The sequence below is a fragment of the Ananas comosus genome, linkage group 14, assembly GCF_001540865.1.
Source record: "Ananas comosus cultivar F153 linkage group 14, ASM154086v1, whole genome shotgun sequence".
NCBI classification, from domain to species: domain Eukaryota; kingdom Viridiplantae; phylum Streptophyta; class Magnoliopsida; order Poales; family Bromeliaceae; genus Ananas; species Ananas comosus.
This window is the reverse complement of record NC_033634.1, coordinates 2663608-2685607: the sequence shown is the minus strand read 5'-3', so window position 1 is coordinate 2685607 and position 22000 is coordinate 2663608. Positions and strand designations below refer to the sequence as shown.

Genomic DNA, 22000 nt, shown 5'->3' with positions numbered 1-22000 from the left:
ATTGTTTGAGTGTTTGATGGTTAAATTAACAACGTTTTCAGTTGGAAGCATATTCCCAAATATTATTTATTTATTTACTTTAGGTAGGATTTACTATTAGAAGGAAATGTATGAGATGTAGCCATTCTTATTCTTGCTCTAGTAGTGTTTTTAGAGTGAACTTAAGAGCGTCTTACGGTCTATTTGGCAGTAATAGTAGGTAAGAATCAGATTCAGTACTAAGATATATACGTAATAAATAAACTGAGATGGTTAAACCTAGCAAGTTAATTCTGTGCAGTGATCCAACATTAAAAAAAAAATGATATAATGAAAATGCACAACTGTATAAAACGGAGTGCTAAACTGACTATATGCGATTGTGTGAGATACTGCACCAACAAAGATTAGACGAAGCAGATTCCTAAAAAAGGATCCAACCATTTGATAACTTCGCTATTGGATTTTAGATTTGACATTTCTAAGTTAGATGTGGTATGCCAATTTTGGTGTTATATCATCTACACCTTACAATCTTTTGAGGCATCCAAAACATTACTTCTTTATTCTTTTTTGTGGCATAGTTTTTTCAAAGGAAGCTTCCAAGTAAAGGAGAAAAAATAAAAATAAAAAAGTCGAGACACGTCCAGAAAAAAAGGGAGATGCATAGATTTTTGGCTTAGAAAATTTCACCATCAATCTACATATACATGTTATATAGTCATTGTTCCAACTTTTCCATAGTTGAAGGGAGAATTGAGAGGAATTTGCCCAAAAAAGGACAAAAAGGAAACCCCGCTCCTCCCTCTGACTAATTCACCTAGTAATCATTCAAAAACAAATTTTCAAATTTTCAAATATTACCGTTGTGATATATTGTAAATTATTATTATAATATATGGTATTATATTTATATTTATTGGGTAAGATTGGGAAAAGCACTAAAAAAAGAAAGGCTCTCTCCTTTATTAATTTCCCCAGGTGAGACTCTTGTGAAAAAGGGGCATAGCATGAAAAAGGTTGGTAGGTGTGGAGAGCTTGTTCATGAATCTTATAATACATCCTTACTATGTGCATCTTTCCTTGATGTGTCAATGTTTCATTAACTTGATACTTTTGTATGCTTCTAGAAGTTGCCGTTATGTACATACAGGGGCGGCTAGTTTTCACTAGTTTACAACATTTTGAAATTTAAAATTATGAGGTTGTTACTGGGGCAGTTTTGAGTTCTGACTATATAACGTAAGAGGTTTTAAAACAATAATGAAATTAACATAGACCGCCAGTTTGACCATCTTAATTTACCGCTGAATGAAAGTTTTGCCTTTTTTACTTTAGATGGGAATGAACCTTCAATGTATATGTTTTTTTTTCTTTTTTTTTCTCCGAGTGTGGAGAACTTTTAGGCATACGTAGAAGTGTATAGCTACCAAATTCTACCGTATTTAAAGAATTAGTTTTAAATTGCGTGAAGTAGCCACAAAATGAATGGTTCAAATTAAATAACCTTATAAGAATAGGGGGTTAGATCCTTTAATTAAAGAGTCAAATTAGGACTCAAAACCCTTATAGGTTTCTCCACAAAAAGTATCAGAGCAACTGCCCCACCACCATGCATTGCTTCAGCTGCACCATTCATTAACCCTCCAAAAGATGATGATGATGATGATGATACAACTATAAATATGCAAACAACACAAGCACAACCAAGATGATTAAGCTCCAACTTTAGAAAAAAGAGGAGAGAGAGAGAGAGAGAGAGAGAGAGAGAGGGGAAGAAAACCTCAGTTCAATCCCACCCACTTGACTTTGACCTCTCCCTTTCTTTCTCTTTATATCTCAACCCTCTCCCCTTAATCCCACCCATTTTTCCTCTCACTCCAATGCCACTTATATTCAGCAAGTAGGAAAGAAGTTAATTATACCTTCTTCTAACTAAGCTCCAGAAAATAATAAAAAAGAAAAAAAATGGGGAGGCATTCATGCTGCTACAAGCAGAAGCTGAGGAAAGGCTTGTGGTCTCCTGAGGAGGATGAGAAGCTCATCAACCATATTGCCAAATATGGCCATGGATGTTGGAGCTCTGTCCCTAAACAAGCAGGTATATATATTTAACTACTACTACTACTACTACTACTACTACTACTACAACCCCTTCTCTCTCTCTCTCTATCTTCCTTCTTTTTTTTTTCCTTTTTCTTTTTTTTTTCTGAGTGCAATGCACTCCAAAAAAGATGAAGACATTTCACCCTTCTTTTCTGACTAAAGATTGTTATTATTATTATTATTATTGTTATTTTAATATCAGGACTTCAGAGGTGTGGCAAGAGTTGCAGATTGAGGTGGATAAACTACCTGAGACCTGATTTGAAGAGAGGCACATTCTCAGAGCAAGAAGAGAACCTCATAATTGAACTCCATGCTGTTCTCGGTAACAGGTAAAGAAACAGAACATGTGGTCTTGTTAATTCATTCCCATAATATAGTCTTAGGCACTTTGTATAATTAAGAAAGTACATTTTGCAACAATGCCCATCAGGTGGTCTCAAATTGCAGCACAATTGCCAGGAAGGACGGACAACGAGATAAAGAACCTGTGGAACTCCTGCCTCAAGAAGAAGCTGAGACAGAGAGGCATAGACCCCGAAACACACAAGCCATTAGCCGACGATGCCCGAGGCAGTGACGACAAAGACAAAGCACCCAACAATGGCGAGACGGCTTCCGGATCCAGCGAGCTTGTGAGTCCCATCAACACTCGAAATTCAGCAACATCTAACAAAGAATTCCCTTCCTACTGCTTCTCTCTTCCACAGCTAAGGTATGAGCCTGAGTTTGATAGCACTCCAAGAGCTGAAGCCAGCGTGAATCCTCTCCTTTGGTTTAATCCTGACAGCAGAAACTTTGATATGAATTCCAAGTTCAGCTGTGTCGGATTAATATCTGCTTCTAAGAATCAAAAACCTTTGATCAATCTCCCAGCCGATAATTCTCTTCTTGTCTCAGCTGTCTCTGCTGACATTAGCAGCAGTTACAGTTGCAGCAGTGGAAACAGCATTGAGCAACAAAGCAGTAGCGCCTTCTTTGACAGTGGCTTCTTTGCATGGTCTGACAATGTAGCAGCAGATAAAGCAGCTAGTATGGAGCTCGACGAGGAGCTCAAGTGGTCCGAGTATCTTAACGGCTCCTTCGTGAATGAGAACCAAACGCAATCTCTTTATGATGAGATCAGAGCCATAGAAGCCCAGTTTACGATCGACGGTTTGGGTTCTGCATACCAGAAGAATCAGCAGCCACAGCAGCACTTGCAAACTTCGGATATATTCAGTAAGGACCTGCAAAGATTGCCTTTCGCTTTCGAACAAATTTAGATCACTTGGTATATGTAATGAGTTCAAATAAAAAGAAGTTGCACACCGAAAAATTCGACTCAAAATTGACAGAAAAAGATTACTTAAATTGATAGTCGTGGTTTAGAAGGTTCGAAAGAAAAGATTCCTCTTTCTGCATTCAGGACTTCCCATGTATATAGCATGCAAATGAAACAGAAAGCTAAGCAGCTGTTCTGTGCAAATATGTGCAGAACGATAAAGCGACCATCTTCGGCTTTGAAGTATTTGGAATAAATACAGAATAAAATTTGTTCATGTTTGTTACTTTCTAATTTCTTTCTCTCAATTGTGTTTCTTCGCAATAATTGATTATCACGCTACATCAAATCCTAGCATAATAGCTAATCATCCAGTCTCTGCTTCACATTTGAAGGCTTTGGAGGCAAGAAAAGAGATGGCTTTATTCTTAATGTCAACCAAGCATCTTATCCTCCTATTGAAGAAAGAAAGAAAGAAGGAAAGGAAAGCTGAGGCCTCATTTGATGCCTGCCCTGTTTTCGTTTTTCTAAACTCAATCTTTATATAATTGGATGCATCAGCAAATGGATTTCTCTATTTTTTTCATTGTCGGTTAGCTTGTCTTGCAGACAGGTTGAATACAGGATGATTTCTTCTTCTTCTTCTTCTTCTCCTTCTTCTTCAAACAAAAAAGTAGCGAAAAAAATGATACTATAATTTCCAGTTTTTGTTGCCAAATGAGCATCATATTTGTATGGACCACAAGCAATGTAACATCCATACTAACACTCCAATACATGGAACTTCCATTTAATAAAACAAGAAAAGAGCAGCAATACAAAACGAGGCCTAAGTCGATAAAAATTGGGATCTACTGATTTTACCTACCACTAGGAAGATAATGACACCTAATCACCTATTGACCAGTCCTTCAACTCTATTGACTATCTTAACAACCCCCTTTTTTCTCAAAAGAAGGATATTTACTACCCAAGATGAACGCATGCAATACGTACTTCAGTACGTCTGGCTAGGCTGAAGCTGCTGCTTAAGTGCTATTAAGCTATTTTGCAAAAGGTCCTATCATCTTTTTCTAGCAAAATCCTCCCAACAGCTTCCTGTTAAAAATTGAAAAAGAAATTAAAAATTGAACTTTCAGCTTTAGGAGGCCCAAAGCAAAGCTCAATTCAGCTTTCTTTCCTTTTGTTTGAGGGAAACATTTCAGCTTTCTCACCAGACTAGGAGCTCTACTTTTTGTTCACCAGACATATCGTATGAGCCGAAAAGTGCTATATAAGTAGAAAGGTTTGTCTGCTTGGTGCTACCGTAAGGCATACTGTTTTTCCAATAAAGTGTTGTTTGCGTACTCAGAAAAAGCACTATATAAGTGTCGCCAAACAGCTTTTCTCGGCAGCAAAAGCAGAAGCTCTCAAGTTTTATTTCAGCTTCCCGCCACATGTCGCAGATCTAGATTTTCCGTATCTCAAATGCTTTGAAAAAAGCAACCTTAACCAAAAGCAAAAGCTAGGCCAAACAAGCATTTCATAGCTTCAAGTCAGCCTGCATGGTGATTGCTGAGTTCGGGAGGTGTAGGTGCCATGTGATGCTCACCTTACAGTGAGAAGGGACACCATCTGGAGTATCTAGTTCTTTATGTGCCTTGTCCATATAATGGGGTCCCCATGATGCTGATATCATAGGAACCAGAGAGTGGAAAGGGCATCATCAGAAACTTACTTTTCTCGAATTAGATGTATTTCTCTTGCGACATGATTGAATGCTTCATAAAAAAGGAAAGAAAAGGAAAAGATGATCCATCCACAAAGTCATCTTGTCTTACCCAAGATTCTTTTGGAATTTGGGTCCTTTGCACCAAATTATCATAACCTGCTAGAAGCTTTCTTAAGCAGTAGGACCTGATAGAAGAAAAGCACACTCATCAGCATGACCTAATCTTCTTGCTCAACAATGCAAAATAACCAAATGAACATAAAATTTCTAATAAAAAAGAAAAAAAATAAATACTGACTTCTATCATTAGTTGACAAGGAAGAAACATTAAAGAAGTATGGTGATTTTACATTTCTGTAAGTTCACCAATCAGGTGTTGATCTCCAATATCTGAAAAAGATGACTTCAATTGCTGCGACAAAAACAAACACATCACATTAATATAGTGATAAAACGTAAGATATCATATAAAAGAGAAATATCAAGGCATGAAAAAGAAAGATTGATTAAAATATTTTAAAGGCCAACCAGTCACAGGAACTACCTTAATGAGCTAGTCCTGAATAAATTGATACTCATTTCTATGGTAGTGAAATAGAAAAGTACCAATTGTGGTGAATGTGGCTACTGTCTTAGTTCATATATAGTAGTAAAAAACGTAGCAACTTAATTAGCCCCTGTAAATATTTGGAAAGGTCCCAGTGCCCATAATACTAAAAGAATATGCAGCTACAAGAGTTTGATGCAATTCCATTGTGAGTTAAAGCTGAGTTTTAGATACCCATAATGCTAATAGAAACTCATGACCTCAACAACTGATTCACAGATTGTTCACCACTTACAGAACCCCATACTGCCTGCCGGACGATGCATAGTAATCCATTCTTGTAATCGCAGTAATCATAATACAAAATGGGATAAAAGAGCATTCAAACAAGTCATTCAAGTGTTAGTCCAGAACCTTGAGTTAGAAATGTGCTATAAAATTTCCAGGAGGTAGCCTTTCAATTTTATGCTATTTGAAACGTACGATGAGTGAAAGCAACAAAAGAATTGTGAAATTTAAGCCAAATGTTCAACAGACAAAGCTTTTTCAATTGTCCTTTTCAATTACCTGATAAAACAGGCAACTGAGCAAGAAATTTCTTAAGCATGTAACCATCAAGGATTCAGTGACTAGCACTGGAGGAAAATTTCAACCATATTTATACTCATGGTATCAAGAACATGCCAAAATCTTTTATTCCTTCAACTTTTACTGCTCTTGAAACAAGAACAACCATATATGATACAGACTGAAATAAAAAGGAAAAGAAAAGAAACAAAGAAGGCAGAGATTCAAGCTCCCTGTTTACATGAACCAGAAGCCAAAACTATAATATTATCCAAGTTGAACATCTATTATCAACCTCACTCAGTTCGCCCAAATATCTTTTATATGATTGTGCGAAATCATCCTTAAATTTGCTTGTTATTAATCTCCCAGTTATGCTTAAGTCCTTATATAACCCAAATTTGGTCCAATTATTAACTTCTCGACAGGGTTTGCTGCACTTAATTTACAATTTGAAGCCTGCAGCAACTCAGATTATGGCATGAAAAAAAAAAAAAAAAAAAAAAAAAAAAAAACTGCACACTGATTGTTTGTTAGAGTTAGTGAAATATTGGTTCTCGTAGTTTGAACTCAATCTTAACAATAGATACCACAATCCTCAACATTTGGTCCAGTAAACCTTGTGACAAAAGGATTGACCCGAACCCACAACATAGAAAATATGGTAGCAAGAAGAAGTGACCAAATTACAACAATGGTGGGAACTTTTTGCTGGTGGACCAACAAGCCTTTCAAGAACGGATATAGATGGAAGATCACCGTGAATGAGAAGAACAGCTTTATGAACATTAGACTCCAAGATCCATGTTCGTTATTTATCGCAGATGAAATCCCAGAAATCATAGCCCATAGATTGATGATAATTATCGTTGTTGGGACAACCAAAAGAGAAGTCCATCGTAAGGCATAGAGCTCCTTGAGATCATCCACAGTGAATTTCCCAGTTAACACAGTTAGATTTGCTTTTCTACCTAATAAAATTTTAACTGGTGCATAAATAATTGCAAATAAATGGGAGGAAACCCCTCCTATCACCCAAAATTGCTGGCTTCTCCACCATTCCTCTGTTCCAACCCCACTCCACCTCAATTCTAGAAGCCCGGTCGTGAAAACTGAAATTAAGAGTACTGCGAGCCAGATGCTTCTGATATCGCTAATCTGCATGCATAAAAAAAAAAGAGTCAACAGAGGCTTTATCTACAGTATTCATCAAGGATATGCAGTTTCGTGTTTTTTACTTGGGATTTATGTACATATACCTGCAAAGTTGGTATTTTTGAGCATGGCATGAAAACCTTGTTTATTTGCAAGCAACCCTTTCAGGGAGTATCTATGCAAAAACAATTTCTCACACATGCAAATTTCTACAGTTTTCAGGACACGCAAATATGAACTTTGCAGCGTTATTTGTGAAAATTTGCACATTTGCAAGTGTAATGTAAAAAATCATCTGTTATTTTTGTTTTCTGGTTAACTGTCATCCGTTTCATGCTTGAGTTATTAAGCTTACAGGTGGAATGATGAACTTTCCAGTAATAAGGCAGATAGCTGGTACGGTACAGTATATAACAAGTGGAATGGAAGTGAGTGGATAAATGGTAGCGTTGATGTACGCAATTCTTTCTAACCACTTGAGCCTGCTGCCGTATGCATACCAAATCGGGCAATGCCGACTGAAAAGAATCTCCATGGAGCCAAGAGCCCATTGGAGTAATTGAGTCAAGCGGTCAGAAAGGTTGACCCGTGCAGTTCCAATAAAAGCGGGACGGTGAGGCGTGCAATAAATTGACCTCCATCCTCGAACATGCATTTTGAGACTTGTTAGTATGTCTGAAGTCAGAGAGCCATATATCCAACCAATCTGTATATAGAAGGGATTGGAGAAATTAGTCATGAAGTGTTAACTCATAAGTAGTAAACAAACTTGTATTGGAAGAAGAGGAATATTCAGCCGCCCTTAAGAGTCGCTTAATAGCATAACAGTTTTTTGTTCCAAGTTGTTATCGAGGAATTGAGGGATTATGCACAATATTTTGATGGACCAATTTTGTTCAATTACAAGTTACAACCAAGTTAAAGAGCTTACAATGAAAGAAGCTACAGAATGTGCCAAAAGAAACTACACCGTCACATGAGATTGATTGTATGCAGTATGATTTATACATGATTGCTCGAAGAAGACATTCTTCGATTGTGCTTTGTGATAATTGACACATATATATACTTGTAGAGACACATGCACAAAGCATACAGGCAATATAGGAAACTGTAGTGATAAATATGGGACTTAAATTATTGTTACCTTTCTTCCCCATGCCGTATTCTCTTCATAATCACAGCTCATAACAGTAATTGCTTCTTTTAGTAGATCTTCTGGTGCTGCAGACATTGAAAGTGTAGCGTTCTTGACAATAATTGAAGCTATAAGAGTTGGCGATTGGCCAAAATATTGCTTTAAGCCTTGGAAAAGAGACGTGCACTTAATATCAGGAGTGGTTGGTTCCGTATTGTCCGTAGTGTTTGCCTCGAGATCAACAGTAGAGGCACAATGATCATTGCTGTCAATCAATTTATCCTTTACTGGTTTGTACCAGTTTAAGATGCTCGATTTTGGTTCCATAGGAGGGTCATAACCATACAAAGCCTTTCTATTAAAGAAGCATCCCGTGCCAACAAAAAATGGTCCCTGTATACCATCAAGGCCCTTCAGATTTACCTGGAAAAAAAGAAAATAAAAACATTAAAATCATATCATTAGCTGTCCTTTTGCCAAAAATGAGGTTTTGGTTTCCACAAATAGTACATGGGTAATGGGAGTGACCACTCACATCGTAGAAGACAGTACTGTGATTAGAACTATCACTTGCATCGCCACCATTAAATCTCTGAGGAAACTGAACAAAGCATGCCTTCTCTTTAATATTAGGATCCATCATAAAGCACATGGCTTCCAAAAAAGCTTTGCTGTTGTTCACATAGTGATTGCAATTGAGATTCAGTATATAAGCCCCATTAGTGAGAAGTGCCGAAACTCGAAGCTGTAAATTGCTCAAAAAATTATCACAAGCTCTCACATAATCATGTGCTATTTCATATGATGGAAAACAGTAATTTAGGTAAATGTACCAGAGAATTCATGGCTCCTGCCATCTTGTTATCATGGAAACCAGAGCGCTTTTCACGGGATATATAGACAAGCTGTGGAAGTTCTTCTTCGGCATCATTTGGCACATTGTGGCCCAATAGAATCTGAAGAAACAAATAGAAGCAGATTTCCCACATGGAATTATGCAGATCTCATTTGTATTTGTGCATACAGTTTGCACAAGCAAGAAAATCAAATAAAAATAATTAAAAAACCTGTAAAATTCCGGGATGGTTTTGAGAGTCAGTGCCGGGCCATGGATTGCCATCAGTCATGATCCAACAGTCACGTGGAGTATTTTGGAACTTCTCGACCAGGCCGTTGATTTGGACTTTGAATTCCTCATATTGCCGCTGAACACAGAAGAGATCAATCAGGGTTAACAAGAAATGAATCCACAAATCAGATGTCAGACAGCATTCAAAAGAGTAGGGCATTAGCAGTCTAAAAACTCTAAATGAAAGTTTGTCTCTGTTCTTTTTAATTGTAAATTCCTACGTGTCAAATGACTGTAAAATTTGCTAACAAGACTGAAGTGGAAGCAAAAGAACTTGACTTCAACAGCGCTTATCACCTTCATTGTCCTTCTTTCCGTAACAAATGATGGAAATATATTGTGTTTTAGATAGTCCACTTTCTGCGAGAAGTAATATTCAGGAGCTCTGGGTTCAATATTAAACTTCTTACAGAAGGGCACCCAAGTCCTAGCAAACTGGCATGTTTCCCTTAGAGTTTCAAGGGTCAACATTGAACCTCCATCATCTGAAACATAACATGTGACCTTTTCCACCGGATAATCAATGGCAAGAATCGAGAGCACGGTATTTGATGTGACAAGAGGAGGCTCTTTCATCGGATCCACAGTACCAATAAAAACATCAATGGAAGCAACTTCACTTGGTTCTCCAGGAAGATTATACCTGAAAGAGAAACGAACGTCTACCTTCAGATAATCAATCAAACAAGGAAACTGGATATAGGTAAAATTATTATGGAGACCTCCTTAGTTATAGGCGAGTATAAAGTAGACCACCCTTTTTTTTTTTTTCAATTGGCACCCTATTCACTCTTGATCATTATGTTTTGAATTATTTCCATCTGTTAAATTAGGAATTCCATTAAATTCAACAGCAACTGGGGTTTCTAGTTCAAAAGGATGACAGTTAGTGAATGTCCTCATACATTTTTACTTATAGATTATGGAAAAAAAAAAGAAGATACAGGTAACAAATGATTTACCTAAAAGATAAGCGTTGGGTATAAGTTTCTCTTTTAATCGGTTTCCATTTAGGAAGCTGTTCCAGAAGCCAGGAGAAAGAAAACCAGGCTTCGCAGATGACTGAAGTTAACCAGAGCCCATGTGCATCACTGACTGGGTAAAGCAGTCGGTATCGGAAAAAGAATGCTAAAGCTACAAGCCTGAATATCACAGCAACCCTGTATGGACTGATCTTTGAGGAGGGGACCGGCACCTTTCGTGAAAGAGGCTGACGAAATTCCTCGTGCCTATAAGCAATATAACAACAACAAAGGACTTAACATAAGTAAAAATGGCTCAGTTCATAGGAGGCGGGATATTCAATTTGAAATCTTTGTGAAAGTTGAGAAGGATCTTCTTCAACAATATATGCTATTAAAACAACTAGAATGAAAGTTTCTTTCAAAATCCATCTGCGTATCAACCTAGCGGAGGAAAAGAGTGTCTAATTGCCTGGGGGTTCAACACGTTTTTGCTTAAAAAGAAAAAAATCTAATTGCTAGGAAACATCACAACTTGACAAGAAATTAGAATTCTCTATTTGCTTCTCCATCAAAAAAGGAACATCCATCAATACAGGTTTCATTTTAAAAAGTATGTGTTCCTTTGGTATGTGATAAAATTGAATGAAAAAGGTATATTGCGAAATCTTAATAAAATACACGCACTTCTTTATTTCGTTGAGTTCCCTTTCTGAAATATAACAGGAATCATCTTCTTCAAGTAGAGTCTCTTGGTCTCTTCCTGGCGATGACATCTTCTGTTCAGTGCTCTTTTGCTGCTGAATCTTTTCTGAATAAATATGAGATTTAACATTCACAAAGACTGACAGTTTTGGCGGTCGTGTTGACCTAGCTGGAAATAATTATTTAATGGTAACCAGTCAACATTTGACATATGAACAAAACCCTGTATTCTATAAATGTACGATGCATAGAATGACTACCAAATGCTTAAAAATGAGGTGTGAAACAACCTTTCTTCCAACTCCAAATGCAAAATTTATGATGTGAGAAAGCAACGGCCTTGATGAATTGTGAAGGTAGCTCCGTATATACCTGCCAGAATAGACATAAACTGTTTATTATTACAGTAGCCAAAAGATAAAATAGAAGAATTTCACCCTTTCAAGTGAGAAAACAAGGAATACAGATTGAGAACAAGGAGATGATCTTAAGCACTTGCCCTTTGAGGCTTTTGTACAGTTCTCCTTTGAGGAACATCAATTGAAACACTTGTTTTTGTTGGAGACGCTGAGTTGTTAGTTATATCTTGCACTTCACAGTTTACAGAACTGCGTAAACCTCCATTAGTTGACGAGCTTCCTGAATTGTCTGAATCAAGGATGTAACTCAAGTATGAAGTAGAGATATCAGCAGTAGATTGTCTTTCATTATCAACAGTTGGATAAGAACCTGCCAAACCAATCACAGTTCCAAACAAAATCAGATTAAATATCAATGGTTTGAAAGTTAAATAATAGTGTAGTGTCCATTCTGCAAACCTGTTTGCCTCCTGTAAAGGCTATTGCATTTTGGGCATTGTTGGCTCCCTGCTTTCAATATTACCACATAACAGGCTCCGCAAACTGGGAATCCACACCCCTCACAAGCAACAAGTAGCTTCTCACCTTGATAAAGCCCTAGCCAACTTTGACAAACTAGGCACACTTGGTCCTGTACTTCCGTTCCAATCTAGAATAAAAGGCATCACATAAAGGCTTTGGCATAAGCTCGCGCATGCACAAAACAGATATAAGTTTCATCTAAGCTATTTATGAAAAACAAATTAATATTGTTAGCTAGAATCACACATGATACCTATATTAATTTGACAAGAATCAAGCTTAATCGATGACTAGCAATAGCAGCAGCACCACCAAATCCAAAAATCACACAGAACTGATTGCAACAGTTGAGAAATAGCAGTATAATTACAGACATGAAAATCACAATGAATAATTTGAAGTCACAAAATTGAAAGCCTTAGCCTTAAGTAAAGAAGGGGACAACTTTTTCTTACTGGCTCATCCATACAGGTAAAATTAATTGTAACTAGACTATACACTACAGCTATTTCCTCTTCTCGCTATTTATTAAAACAAATTACTATTCCTAGCTAGAATCACACAAAACATATAGCTCAAGTAACAAAAGGGCCAACTTTTCCTCACCGGATCATCCATCTAGGAGAAATAACGACAATGTAATAGAAATTATTCTGTATAGTATGAGTAGTCCCTCTTCTGGCCACTTATTAGATCAAGTTAACATTCGTAGCTAGAGTCGCACGAAACCTATAACTCAAGTAACCAAGGGGACAACTTTCTCTCACTGGATCGTCCATTAAGGAGAAATAATGGCAATGTAAGAGAAATTACACAATGTAACATGAGAAATCCCTCTTCTCGCTCTTTATTAGGAGAAGTTAACATTCCTAGCTAGAATCACACGAAACCTATAACTCGAGTAACAAATGGGGCAACATTTTCTCACTGGATAGTCCATTTAGGCGAAATAATAGCACTTAAACCGTATAATCCAGCAAATTCCTATTCTTCTGGTTTATTAGAACAAATTAACACAATCACGCAAAACCTATAGCTTAGGTTACAAAGGGGGCAACTTTTTCTCACCGGATCGTCCATTGAGGCGAAACAATGGCGATTGTGCTATAAACTACAACCGATTCGTCTTATCTCTTCTTCCTCGTCCTCTTCTTCTTCCTCCTCTTTGGCAGGGGAATGGTGGCGATGGTGTTGGAGAAGGAGGAGGAGGAGGGAGTGGAGGGGTTTTGTAACAAAGCGGGGGAGAGGTCCCGGTGGAGGCGATCATGGAGAGAGACTCGGGAGGGGGGAGGAGACGAGGCCATTGATCCTCGACTCTCGGGGATCCCTCCTCGCATTGCGATCTCCTCAACAACGCAGGGGCGTAGTCGCCATGAACGAGCTCTCACTCTCCCTCTCTCATATATAGGAGGTGACATGGTCGTACATATTCCACAACCGATACCAGAGTTATTTCTAAATGCACCAGGTGTACACCACACGTGGTACACCGCACTTTGAAAATCGTTTACAGAGATAAAATTAGAGCTTGATTCATTAAATACATTTTCCTTTTTTAATGAATTGAATAAGTAAATGGATTTTCGAAAATTTCGATTCTTTTTTAAAATATATATATATAAGCCTTAGATACTGTGTTATTAAAACGGTGCATGAGATGCATGGGTACACCCGGTGCAGCTCAAAATTACCCGGTGTGGTGTGTAGAACGCAAATGGGCCATCACGGATTTAGTCTAAGTTATCGGCCCATAAAATATGGGCCGTGTTGGGCTTTTAGTTAGTTGCAACCTTTTTTCGGCTTTATTAGTTTAAATTTGAAATTTAGCTTTTTTCTATTGGATTTTTATAGCAAACACTTAAGTTAAATATATCAATCAACATGTTAAACACGAAAAATTAAATATGATGTTATTATTATTATTGTTTTTGTATATGTATGGATATGTTATGGAACAATAATTTCGGGTCCTAACTATTCACCAAATCGGCGCTAAACTTAAGCTTAAACTTTCTCTTTGAGAATCAAGCCTAACTCGAACCAGCTCATTTGAATTTGAATTGAATGCAAATTGCTAACTGGGTGTTAGAATAACGGAACTAACGACAGGTTCAGGAAGTTCTTCTTCTAGTTATTCTGATAAAACCAACAATAGGAAATAATCAAAATTCACGTCCGAAACCGCATTGAGTTTTAGAAAATAATGGTTGTATTTATAAATTACAGTTGGTCCTATTCTTTTTAAAATTTTTCGTTGAGAATAATAGCAAGAATTCGCAGATTTCCATTTTCTGTAACACATCGTCATTGTTTCTTTCAAATAAAAGTGACCTAAATAATGTGAACAAGAAATCTAACCGAACTCGAGCTTAGATTTGTAGAATCACACCATTCTTGTCAATCTCGCGTTCGATGAGTTTCTTCTTTATATTATTCGATGAATTTCAGACCATATATATTTGTTGTCACACTAAAATCTGACCTCAAACTAACACAAAATAAGAGTTACAGTAAGAAAAAATAGAAAGGATTTGCTTTATTACAAGTATGTAATGATAGAGCAACTCACTTTAGCAATGTAGTGCTTGGTATCATCTACTTTATAAATATATCTCAAAACTAAATACAGGAAAAAAAAAACCGAATGAAGCTAATTGTAATAATACCTTGATCCTTATTTGCTATAGATTAATTATATCCACACCTTAAATTGTTGAGAGCATGTGGTGGGGGCGGGGGGGGGGGGGGGGGGGGGGGGGGTTGTTCCTTGTTCCCTTGGGAATGTTGCATACCTATATATAGAGACAATAATATTATTTCCCTCCTCATCAAGGGAAAAGGATTCCTTTGCTTTCCAAAAACAGGTTCCCTCCTTAAAAAGGAAGCAACAGGAAAAGAGAGTTCCTGTATTTTTGGCTCTCAATTGGAGAAGAAATATTTATAATCATAGCATAAAGTTTTGATTTTTTGGGACTAATTCATGTGATTATTACCTCACATGTCCAGTTAACATTTTTACATCCTCTTCTCCCCTTCAAACTACTGAAGAACAATCATTTTCATTTATTGATCAATTATAATGTTCGTGAAAAACTCCAATAAAGTGCACTGACGAGAGAGATAACGGCTCAGAGCGAGCGTAGAAATCGAATTTAAATTCTCTTAAAAGAGAGGGGATGTAGTAATACCTATGATATTATGTTATCTAAAAAATGTTGCAGCTCGATCGGCTTCTTTAATGCTAATGTTAAAGCATATGGAGCAACCATTAATCTCTAATTACTTAAGCTGATAAAAAATAATATTTTTTATATTTTTATATTAATCATATTCTTATATTGAACAGTTAAAATTGTATGATGGGAATCTCCCTAAGGGTGTGTTTGGTTCCACGTAAAACTGTGAAAAAAAAAATTTTGGTGAAAAAAATATTTTACGTCGTTTATGTTTAGTTTGTAGGAAAAGAAAAGTAGTTTTTCACTACGGATGTTTAGTTGAAAGGAAAAAAAAATTAAAAAATATTATATATATATTTTTATTTTACATTTTTTATATTTTTAATATATAATTATTATCATATTATATATATTAGTATTATAGTTTTTATTTATAAATAAAATATTATTTTTAAAATATATATACATATATAAATATATATNCAGGAAAAGAAAAGTAATTTTTCACGGCGGTTGTTTGGTTGAAAGGAAAAAAAAAAGTTATAAATAAAAATTATTATATTTATTTTTTATTTTTTATTTTTTATATTTTTAATATATAATTATTATCATATTATATATATTAGAATTATAGTTTTTATTTATAAATAAAATATTATTTTTAAAATATATATACATATATAAAAATATATATTTATATATATATATTATATATATTATATATATTATATACATAAAAAAAATAGGGGAGAGAGGTCCACCGCACCCCAGTGGACCTCTCTTGCGGTCCACGAGGTAGGGTGCGCCTCGTGACCGCGCGCCTGTGAATCCTGTCCCTCCCAACGCTGTGAAAAATGGTTTTCGTTTTCGCTCATTTCAAGCGGAAAATGAAAACCTCTGTTTTCCTCATATTTGTAAAAAAAAAAAATTCGAAAATTTTTTTTACGGACAAACAAACGCTCGAAATCATACGTTTTCATTGAAAATTTATTTTCCGGGCATTTTTTACAGAGAACCCCTAAGCAACATCAAATTGGTGGAGATGAAGAGTTTTCAAATTTTCTTATTTTTTAATCTACAAAAGACGAATGCAGACGCATTTGAAGAACACACATGGCCGAAACAAATTCTATCTAGTGTTACTCTTTAAATTCATGCTCTTTTCAACAACCAAAGACCAAAGAGTAAATTATACTTTTGGTCCCCAAACTATGAAAGCCGTGACACTTTAGGCCTCAATTTTTAATTTATTGTAATTTCTGACTCAAGCTTTTTGAATTGCTGCGATCAAATCTCACTACTAAATTTTGTTCGCTAAATATTGATAAATTGCTGATATAGAATTAATATAAAAGTATTATAATTGATAATGCAATAATAATTAAAATACTATATCGCATCTGCATCAATAATCAATAATCAATAATCAATAATTTGTCAGTATTTAGCCAATTAAATTGACTGTAAGACTTAATTACAATAATTTAGAAATCTCGAACTAACAATTATAATAAATTATATTTTGAGGGGTAAAAGCGTAATTTACTCAAATACCAAATTAAACCATGGATAAGGTAACCATGTCACATAGTGCCTCTTGTAACTAAGAAGGTGGTACATACATATCCATATTGGACACGTGTTGAAACATGAATGGGAGTGTTGTATGTTTTTTTTTTTCTCTCTCTTTATCTCTCTCTCTCTCTTGTTTTTTTCCCTCTCCTTTTTCTTTATTTTTTTAATTTGATTTGGTGTGACATTGATAATTGTTCCTAATTGAAGCTGGCATTTGATTGAGCTCCATCTAAATTAAAATAATATACATCTTTGTATTTAAACCTATTAATCAGCATCATTAATTTATTGGTGATAAGAAACTATATTTAAAAAAAATGCAAGTTTTGAATTGAATCATTAATTTTGATTTCTAAATGTAACAACATGATGCAGGTGTGAATACCAGTTTAAGCATTTTTTAAAATTTAAATTTATGTGATATTATATTAAAATTAGCAAGTTAATTAGTCAAACAGCTGGTCGGTTTGGGTACCAGTATTGTGACCTATCAAAATTTAATTTTATAAAAGAGGAAAAAAAAAAGGAAACAGAAATTGTTTTAAACAAAATATTAAATGATAAATACAATGTGATTATTTTGCTGGGATAAATACAATGTGATTTATTTTATACTGCATTTAAATCTCCACTAATTACACTTCTCAACTTCATCGTAATTAACTAATAAATGTAAACTTAATCTTAAGCCATTAGTTTAATTAGATAAGGATTTTTTTAAAAAAATTTCCTCTCTATTGAAAGTTAGATTACCACTTCTATTATTAATTTCATATTTATTAATTTCTTTTTATGAGAAAGGAAACTATTATTACATGTTAATTATCTCTTTTCCTTTTTTTCTAATTTTTGTTGGTATTTATAATATGAGAAAGAAAAATGAAACTAAATCTTTTTAGTTTCTAGCTAAATACGTATACTTTTTTTAAAAAAAATATTTTGATAAAGCCCACGACAAAATCAGCGCACGTGTACGGTAGAAACGTGTGTAGTCTAATGCACGTGTGTTTGTTTCCTCTTTTCTTTTTAATTCTCAATTTTAAAAAATTAAATTTAAAATTTTAAAATTTGCGGTAATCTACCGCCACGTGGCCTCGGGCTTTACGTCATCCGAGGGGCCCCCCGCTCGTTCCACGTGTCCGGCCGGGCGCACGTTCCGAACCGTGTTGACCACCGACGGCCGTACAATCCCATCGGGATAGAGATCGAACGGCTGGAGAGCGACACATGGGGCGTGGGGCCCACGGGGGGCCACGTTGCGTGTGCCGCGGTGCCCCACGTGTCGGCGCTGTGTGGGCCCCGAACAGGTGGGGGGGTGGGCACGCCGTGTTGCTCCCTCTCTGACCTTTCGCTTCTGTGGGCCCCGCTCGCGTCGTCGCGACCGTTGGCGGTAAACGGTACGCGGGAAAATTCTGTATCGGATGGTGACGTGGAATTCGAGGGTGGTGATTTTTCATTCTTAAGTTAAATGAAAATTAAAAATATAATATATTAATTTTTAACATAACAACTTGTTAGTTAAAAATAAAAAAAAAAAATCAATTTGCGCTTACATATCTTAGTGAATTTTTTTCTTTATTTTCCCATCGTTTAAACAGCTTCACTTTATCTTTCATAATTTTTTTGTGTTGTATGATTAATATAAAGTTGTACATTTTACGAATCACAAAATGGTTGTAAAAAATCTATTATTCTACTGTTATGTGGTTGTAAAATATATTATTTTATAATTCAGGAGTTGCAAATATTAGTGCATTAGTATCTTACTTAATAGCAGGTATTTATTAATTTATGATGAAACTAATTACTAAATAAAACTATGTAAAACCACAAGGAAGCTAATTATTAATTTAGTAGTATAGAATATTTCCACATTTTTTATTCTCATTTAAGAGAATCTATAGTTGATCATAAATTGGTTGGGTGTAGTAAAAAGTATTATAATTATAAATAACCTATTTGGTTACATGCAGTTGCAAAATGAATTTGTATAATTTTATTAGTTTTTATATGAGAGAGTGAAATTGTTTTCTACGTAGGAAAAATAAATTAATTAAAAGTTATTATTGCAGTTAAAACTGTGGTTAATTTAAACGTAGTTCTAACTATCACAATTGGGCCTTCTTGTGTAATTAATTTCAACTACAATAGTTAAATTCAAATATATTAAACTGAATATTGAATTTATATTTATATATAACTACAACTGCAGTGTAATTATAATTATGCGAAAATAAATTGGTCCTTTAAGTAGTATTACAACAACAGAATTAGGTTATAGGGACACATGTTTGGGACACTTTTGAGTAAGTGTCCCATTTATGCTAAAACTTAAAAAAACATCTACTAATGCCTAAATATAAAGCCCAATCCAACCAAAAATAAAAGATTACTCTACTCAACCCACCACACCCAGTCCATTTGGCCCGATTACAAACAGAAAAGAAAAAAAAAGAAAAATCAATTACCATCTTTTCTTCTCTTTGCACTCAATCCACTGAAATTCTAGACGAAGAGCCTTTCCTGTCGTCCTCCTCCGCCACCGCAGCCAACGAGATAGAGTTTCGGCGGTTGCTAAATGCTTAAATAAGTATTGGTAAATTAGCAGCACTCTTTTAGGTTATAGCGACACTCTTTAACTGTTACTATATACCTAGTGACCCCACATATAGCAACACTTTTTAAAAGTGTCGGTAATTTTAGCTAGCAGCACTTTTTTGACATGTGCCTATATTTAAAAGTGTCGCTATAGACCGTTTTTGTTGTAGTGTATTTTGAAAAAACTGCAGTAACGCCTCATCATCAAAAGATAAATGCTTTAGGTTCCCATAATTAAAGGGTCCACTACAAAATATTTGATACTTTTCCATTTTTTTAACTTAATTAAAATCACAATTTTGATTAGACTACGTGTTTTATTTCCAACGAAGTTAAAAAACAGATAAAACTACAGGTGATTTGGAAATTGCCCTTTTATGTTATTTTATTAATTCATATACTTTCACTTTTAAATTTTTATTAGGAGTTAAAGCATATTTTTTTATCAAAATAATAATAATAATAAAAGAAAAACCCATCGTATCTCGCGCGCCCAAATCACTAACCACTTGATTATTGGTATATGAGATCTCAAATTCGAACTCTAATTACTTTATAATTATTTCATATTTCTTGCTGAGTTTATTTCTACGAAACAGATAACTTAATAATTTTAAAAGAAATAGATTCTGGTGACTGATTATTTTATTAGAATGCAATCTACATTTGATTCCAATGGAATGAAGAGTGCGTCCAAAATTCTGTTTTTGTAGGTACTTAACTGATTTTTGCAAACAATTCAAAACACTACAAATTTTTGCCAATTCATTAAATTTATATAGAAAGCGCATTTGTTGAATATAAATACTTCAAATACCATTTTTTCAGTTTCTTAAACTTTTACAGAAAAATAATTATTATATATTATTTTAACTTGGTATTTAATAAGAAGATTCTGAGCTGTGAAACAATTTCAACCCAAAAAGAGTATTGAATATAAAATATAAAATATTTAAGACACCGTTCTTTATATATAGCTTAAATTTTTGGAGATAAATCGTTGATTTATATTGTTAATATGATACGGAGCAAAAGGTCATAAATCTGAGTCATTTAAAATATAATTTTTTGGTAGCTTTAGCTCCGATCAGACAATAAATCCTAAAAGTTTAACAAATATGTTCAAATCGATAAAATTATTTTTTTCTTTTTAATTTTCGAGCAATATAATAATACACTTAATTTGTTGTACATATTTGCTGGCATGTTGAGCTTTAAAATAAACCAAAATCTTCCGTACTTAATTAGCTTGTTTGATAATGACTTTTAAGTTACATTTGAATCATTCAACTCCTTAGCATATAAGAAACTATGCGTTATGGCATAAATAGCATGATATATATATTATTGCAGGATAATTGCTATAAAATATCTATTGGCTAAAATGCAAAGAAAATTCTCTATAAAATTTCTTCTTTATATTTTATCCCCTATTTTTAAAATTTACATTTTGTCCTCCAAAATTTAAAATTGTAGCACTTAAACTCGCACCGTTACTATTTTTAACTGGATAACAAGCGATATAGTAATTTTATTTTTAGAAATGATGAAAAAGAGAAAATTAGTAAATAATAAGGGATCTTTTTTATAAAGTAATTTAATTTGAGAAAAAATAAAAAATTCTTATGCATTTTCACTATTTTTATTAGTATATACACGAAAGAGTAAAGATGCTGGATTTAAATTTTAAGAGAGCAAAATAAAGATCTTTTAGACATGGAAAAAAAAATACAAAAGAAAATATTTGTTGGGAAATTTCCCCCATTTTAGCCATAATTATTTTTTCGTTTATAAAGTTATCTTCCATTTATAGTGTAGTAGATGGTGGATGGACTTAGACCAAAAACGTTACGTGATGAAACATTACTCTATAAATTAAATCTGAAACTCGAATATGTCTAAGTAGATTCAGATATTTTTAAATTATTTAATCGTTAGTTGAAGTTAGTTGTGATTCGAGCAAGTTTAGGTAAATTTGAGTTATCTTTAACAATTGTAATTATCTCTGAGAAAATTTATATTCAGATTCTGATTTTTACAACAATTTTGCAAAAATTCCAACGTTTGATTTTTTAAAAAACATTCAAANACTTACTCAGTAAATACAAATAGTAAACGAACCAAATATTAACGTACTTAATTTATTTCATATGATTGATTTAGATATTTTTATTTGTTACTTAAGTTTTAAACTTCAATTTTATAGTAACTAACTGAGTTTAGTTTATTTAACTCTCCGACTTATTATTTTAATATTAAAACTTTATAACGTATCAACTCAGTTATACTAACATTCTTTTTTATATGTCATAAATATATATATATATATATATATATATATATCTCTCTCTCTCTCTCAACCTGGGCTGATGATAATCATCGTTTTAGAGTAACAACAATGGTCAAAAAATTGGAAACCTAGTTGAGAAAAGTAATAAAGATCGGTAACCTAATTTATGATATTGGGTCACCCCTAGTGAGTTGGGATCCCCCTGGTGAGTTGAGAT

At 34.4% G+C, this 22000-nt stretch overlaps 2 protein-coding genes across 4 annotated transcripts; one reads left to right on the top strand and one right to left on the bottom strand.

Annotated features, from left to right (window-relative positions):
- LOC109720256 (myb-related protein 330-like) lies at positions 1668-3993 on the top strand. The gene is made up of 4 exons (XM_020247241.1): positions 1668-2080; positions 2288-2417; positions 2519-3306; positions 3745-3993. The coding sequence occupies exons 1-4, from the start codon at positions 1948-1950 to the stop codon at positions 3840-3842; spliced, it is 1149 nt and encodes a 382-aa protein (XP_020102830.1). The 5' UTR covers positions 1668-1947; the 3' UTR covers positions 3843-3993.
- Positions 6714-13536, bottom strand: LOC109720255 (probable cellulose synthase A catalytic subunit 8 [UDP-forming]). 3 transcript variants are annotated; one of them, XM_020247238.1, is made up of 13 exons: positions 13213-13536; positions 12082-12271; positions 11763-11992; positions 11554-11635; positions 11246-11432; positions 10559-10825; positions 9894-10239; positions 9535-9672; positions 9301-9423; positions 9003-9212; positions 8477-8890; positions 7685-8035; positions 6714-7332 (listed from the first exon to the last, which is right to left on the bottom strand). In XM_020247238.1, the coding sequence occupies exons 1-13, from the start codon at positions 13222-13224 to the stop codon at positions 6751-6753; spliced, it is 3132 nt and encodes a 1043-aa protein (XP_020102827.1). In that variant the 5' UTR covers positions 13225-13536; the 3' UTR covers positions 6714-6750. The 3 variants fall into 3 exon arrangements, with proteins under 3 accessions (XP_020102827.1, XP_020102828.1, XP_020102829.1); XM_020247239.1 differs by having other exon boundaries at positions 11246-11369; XM_020247240.1 differs by having other exon boundaries at positions 7228-7332; positions 7830-8035.

Excerpts from the sequence above, each read along its gene's own strand:
- LOC109720255 (XM_020247238.1), bottom strand. Across the intron at positions 9,213-9,300 it reads CAGGAGCCATGAATTCTCTG|CTTCGAGTTTCGGCACTTCT; the intron begins GTACATTTACCT and ends AGCAATTTACAG. Across the intron at positions 8,891-9,002 it reads ACAGTACTGTCTTCTACGAT|GTAAATCTGAAGGGCCTTGA; the intron begins GTGAGTGGTCAC and ends CTTTTTTTCCAG.
- LOC109720256 (XM_020247241.1), top strand. The coding sequence starts at position 1,948 with ATGGGGAGGCATTCATGCTGCTACAAGCAGAAGCTGAGGAAAGGCTTG. Across the intron at positions 2,081-2,287 it reads CTCTGTCCCTAAACAAGCAG|GACTTCAGAGGTGTGGCAAG; the intron begins GTATATATATTT and ends TTTTAATATCAG. Across the intron at positions 3,307-3,744 it reads GCAAACTTCGGATATATTCA|GCTTTGGAGGCAAGAAAAGA; the intron begins GTAAGGACCTGC and ends TCACATTTGAAG.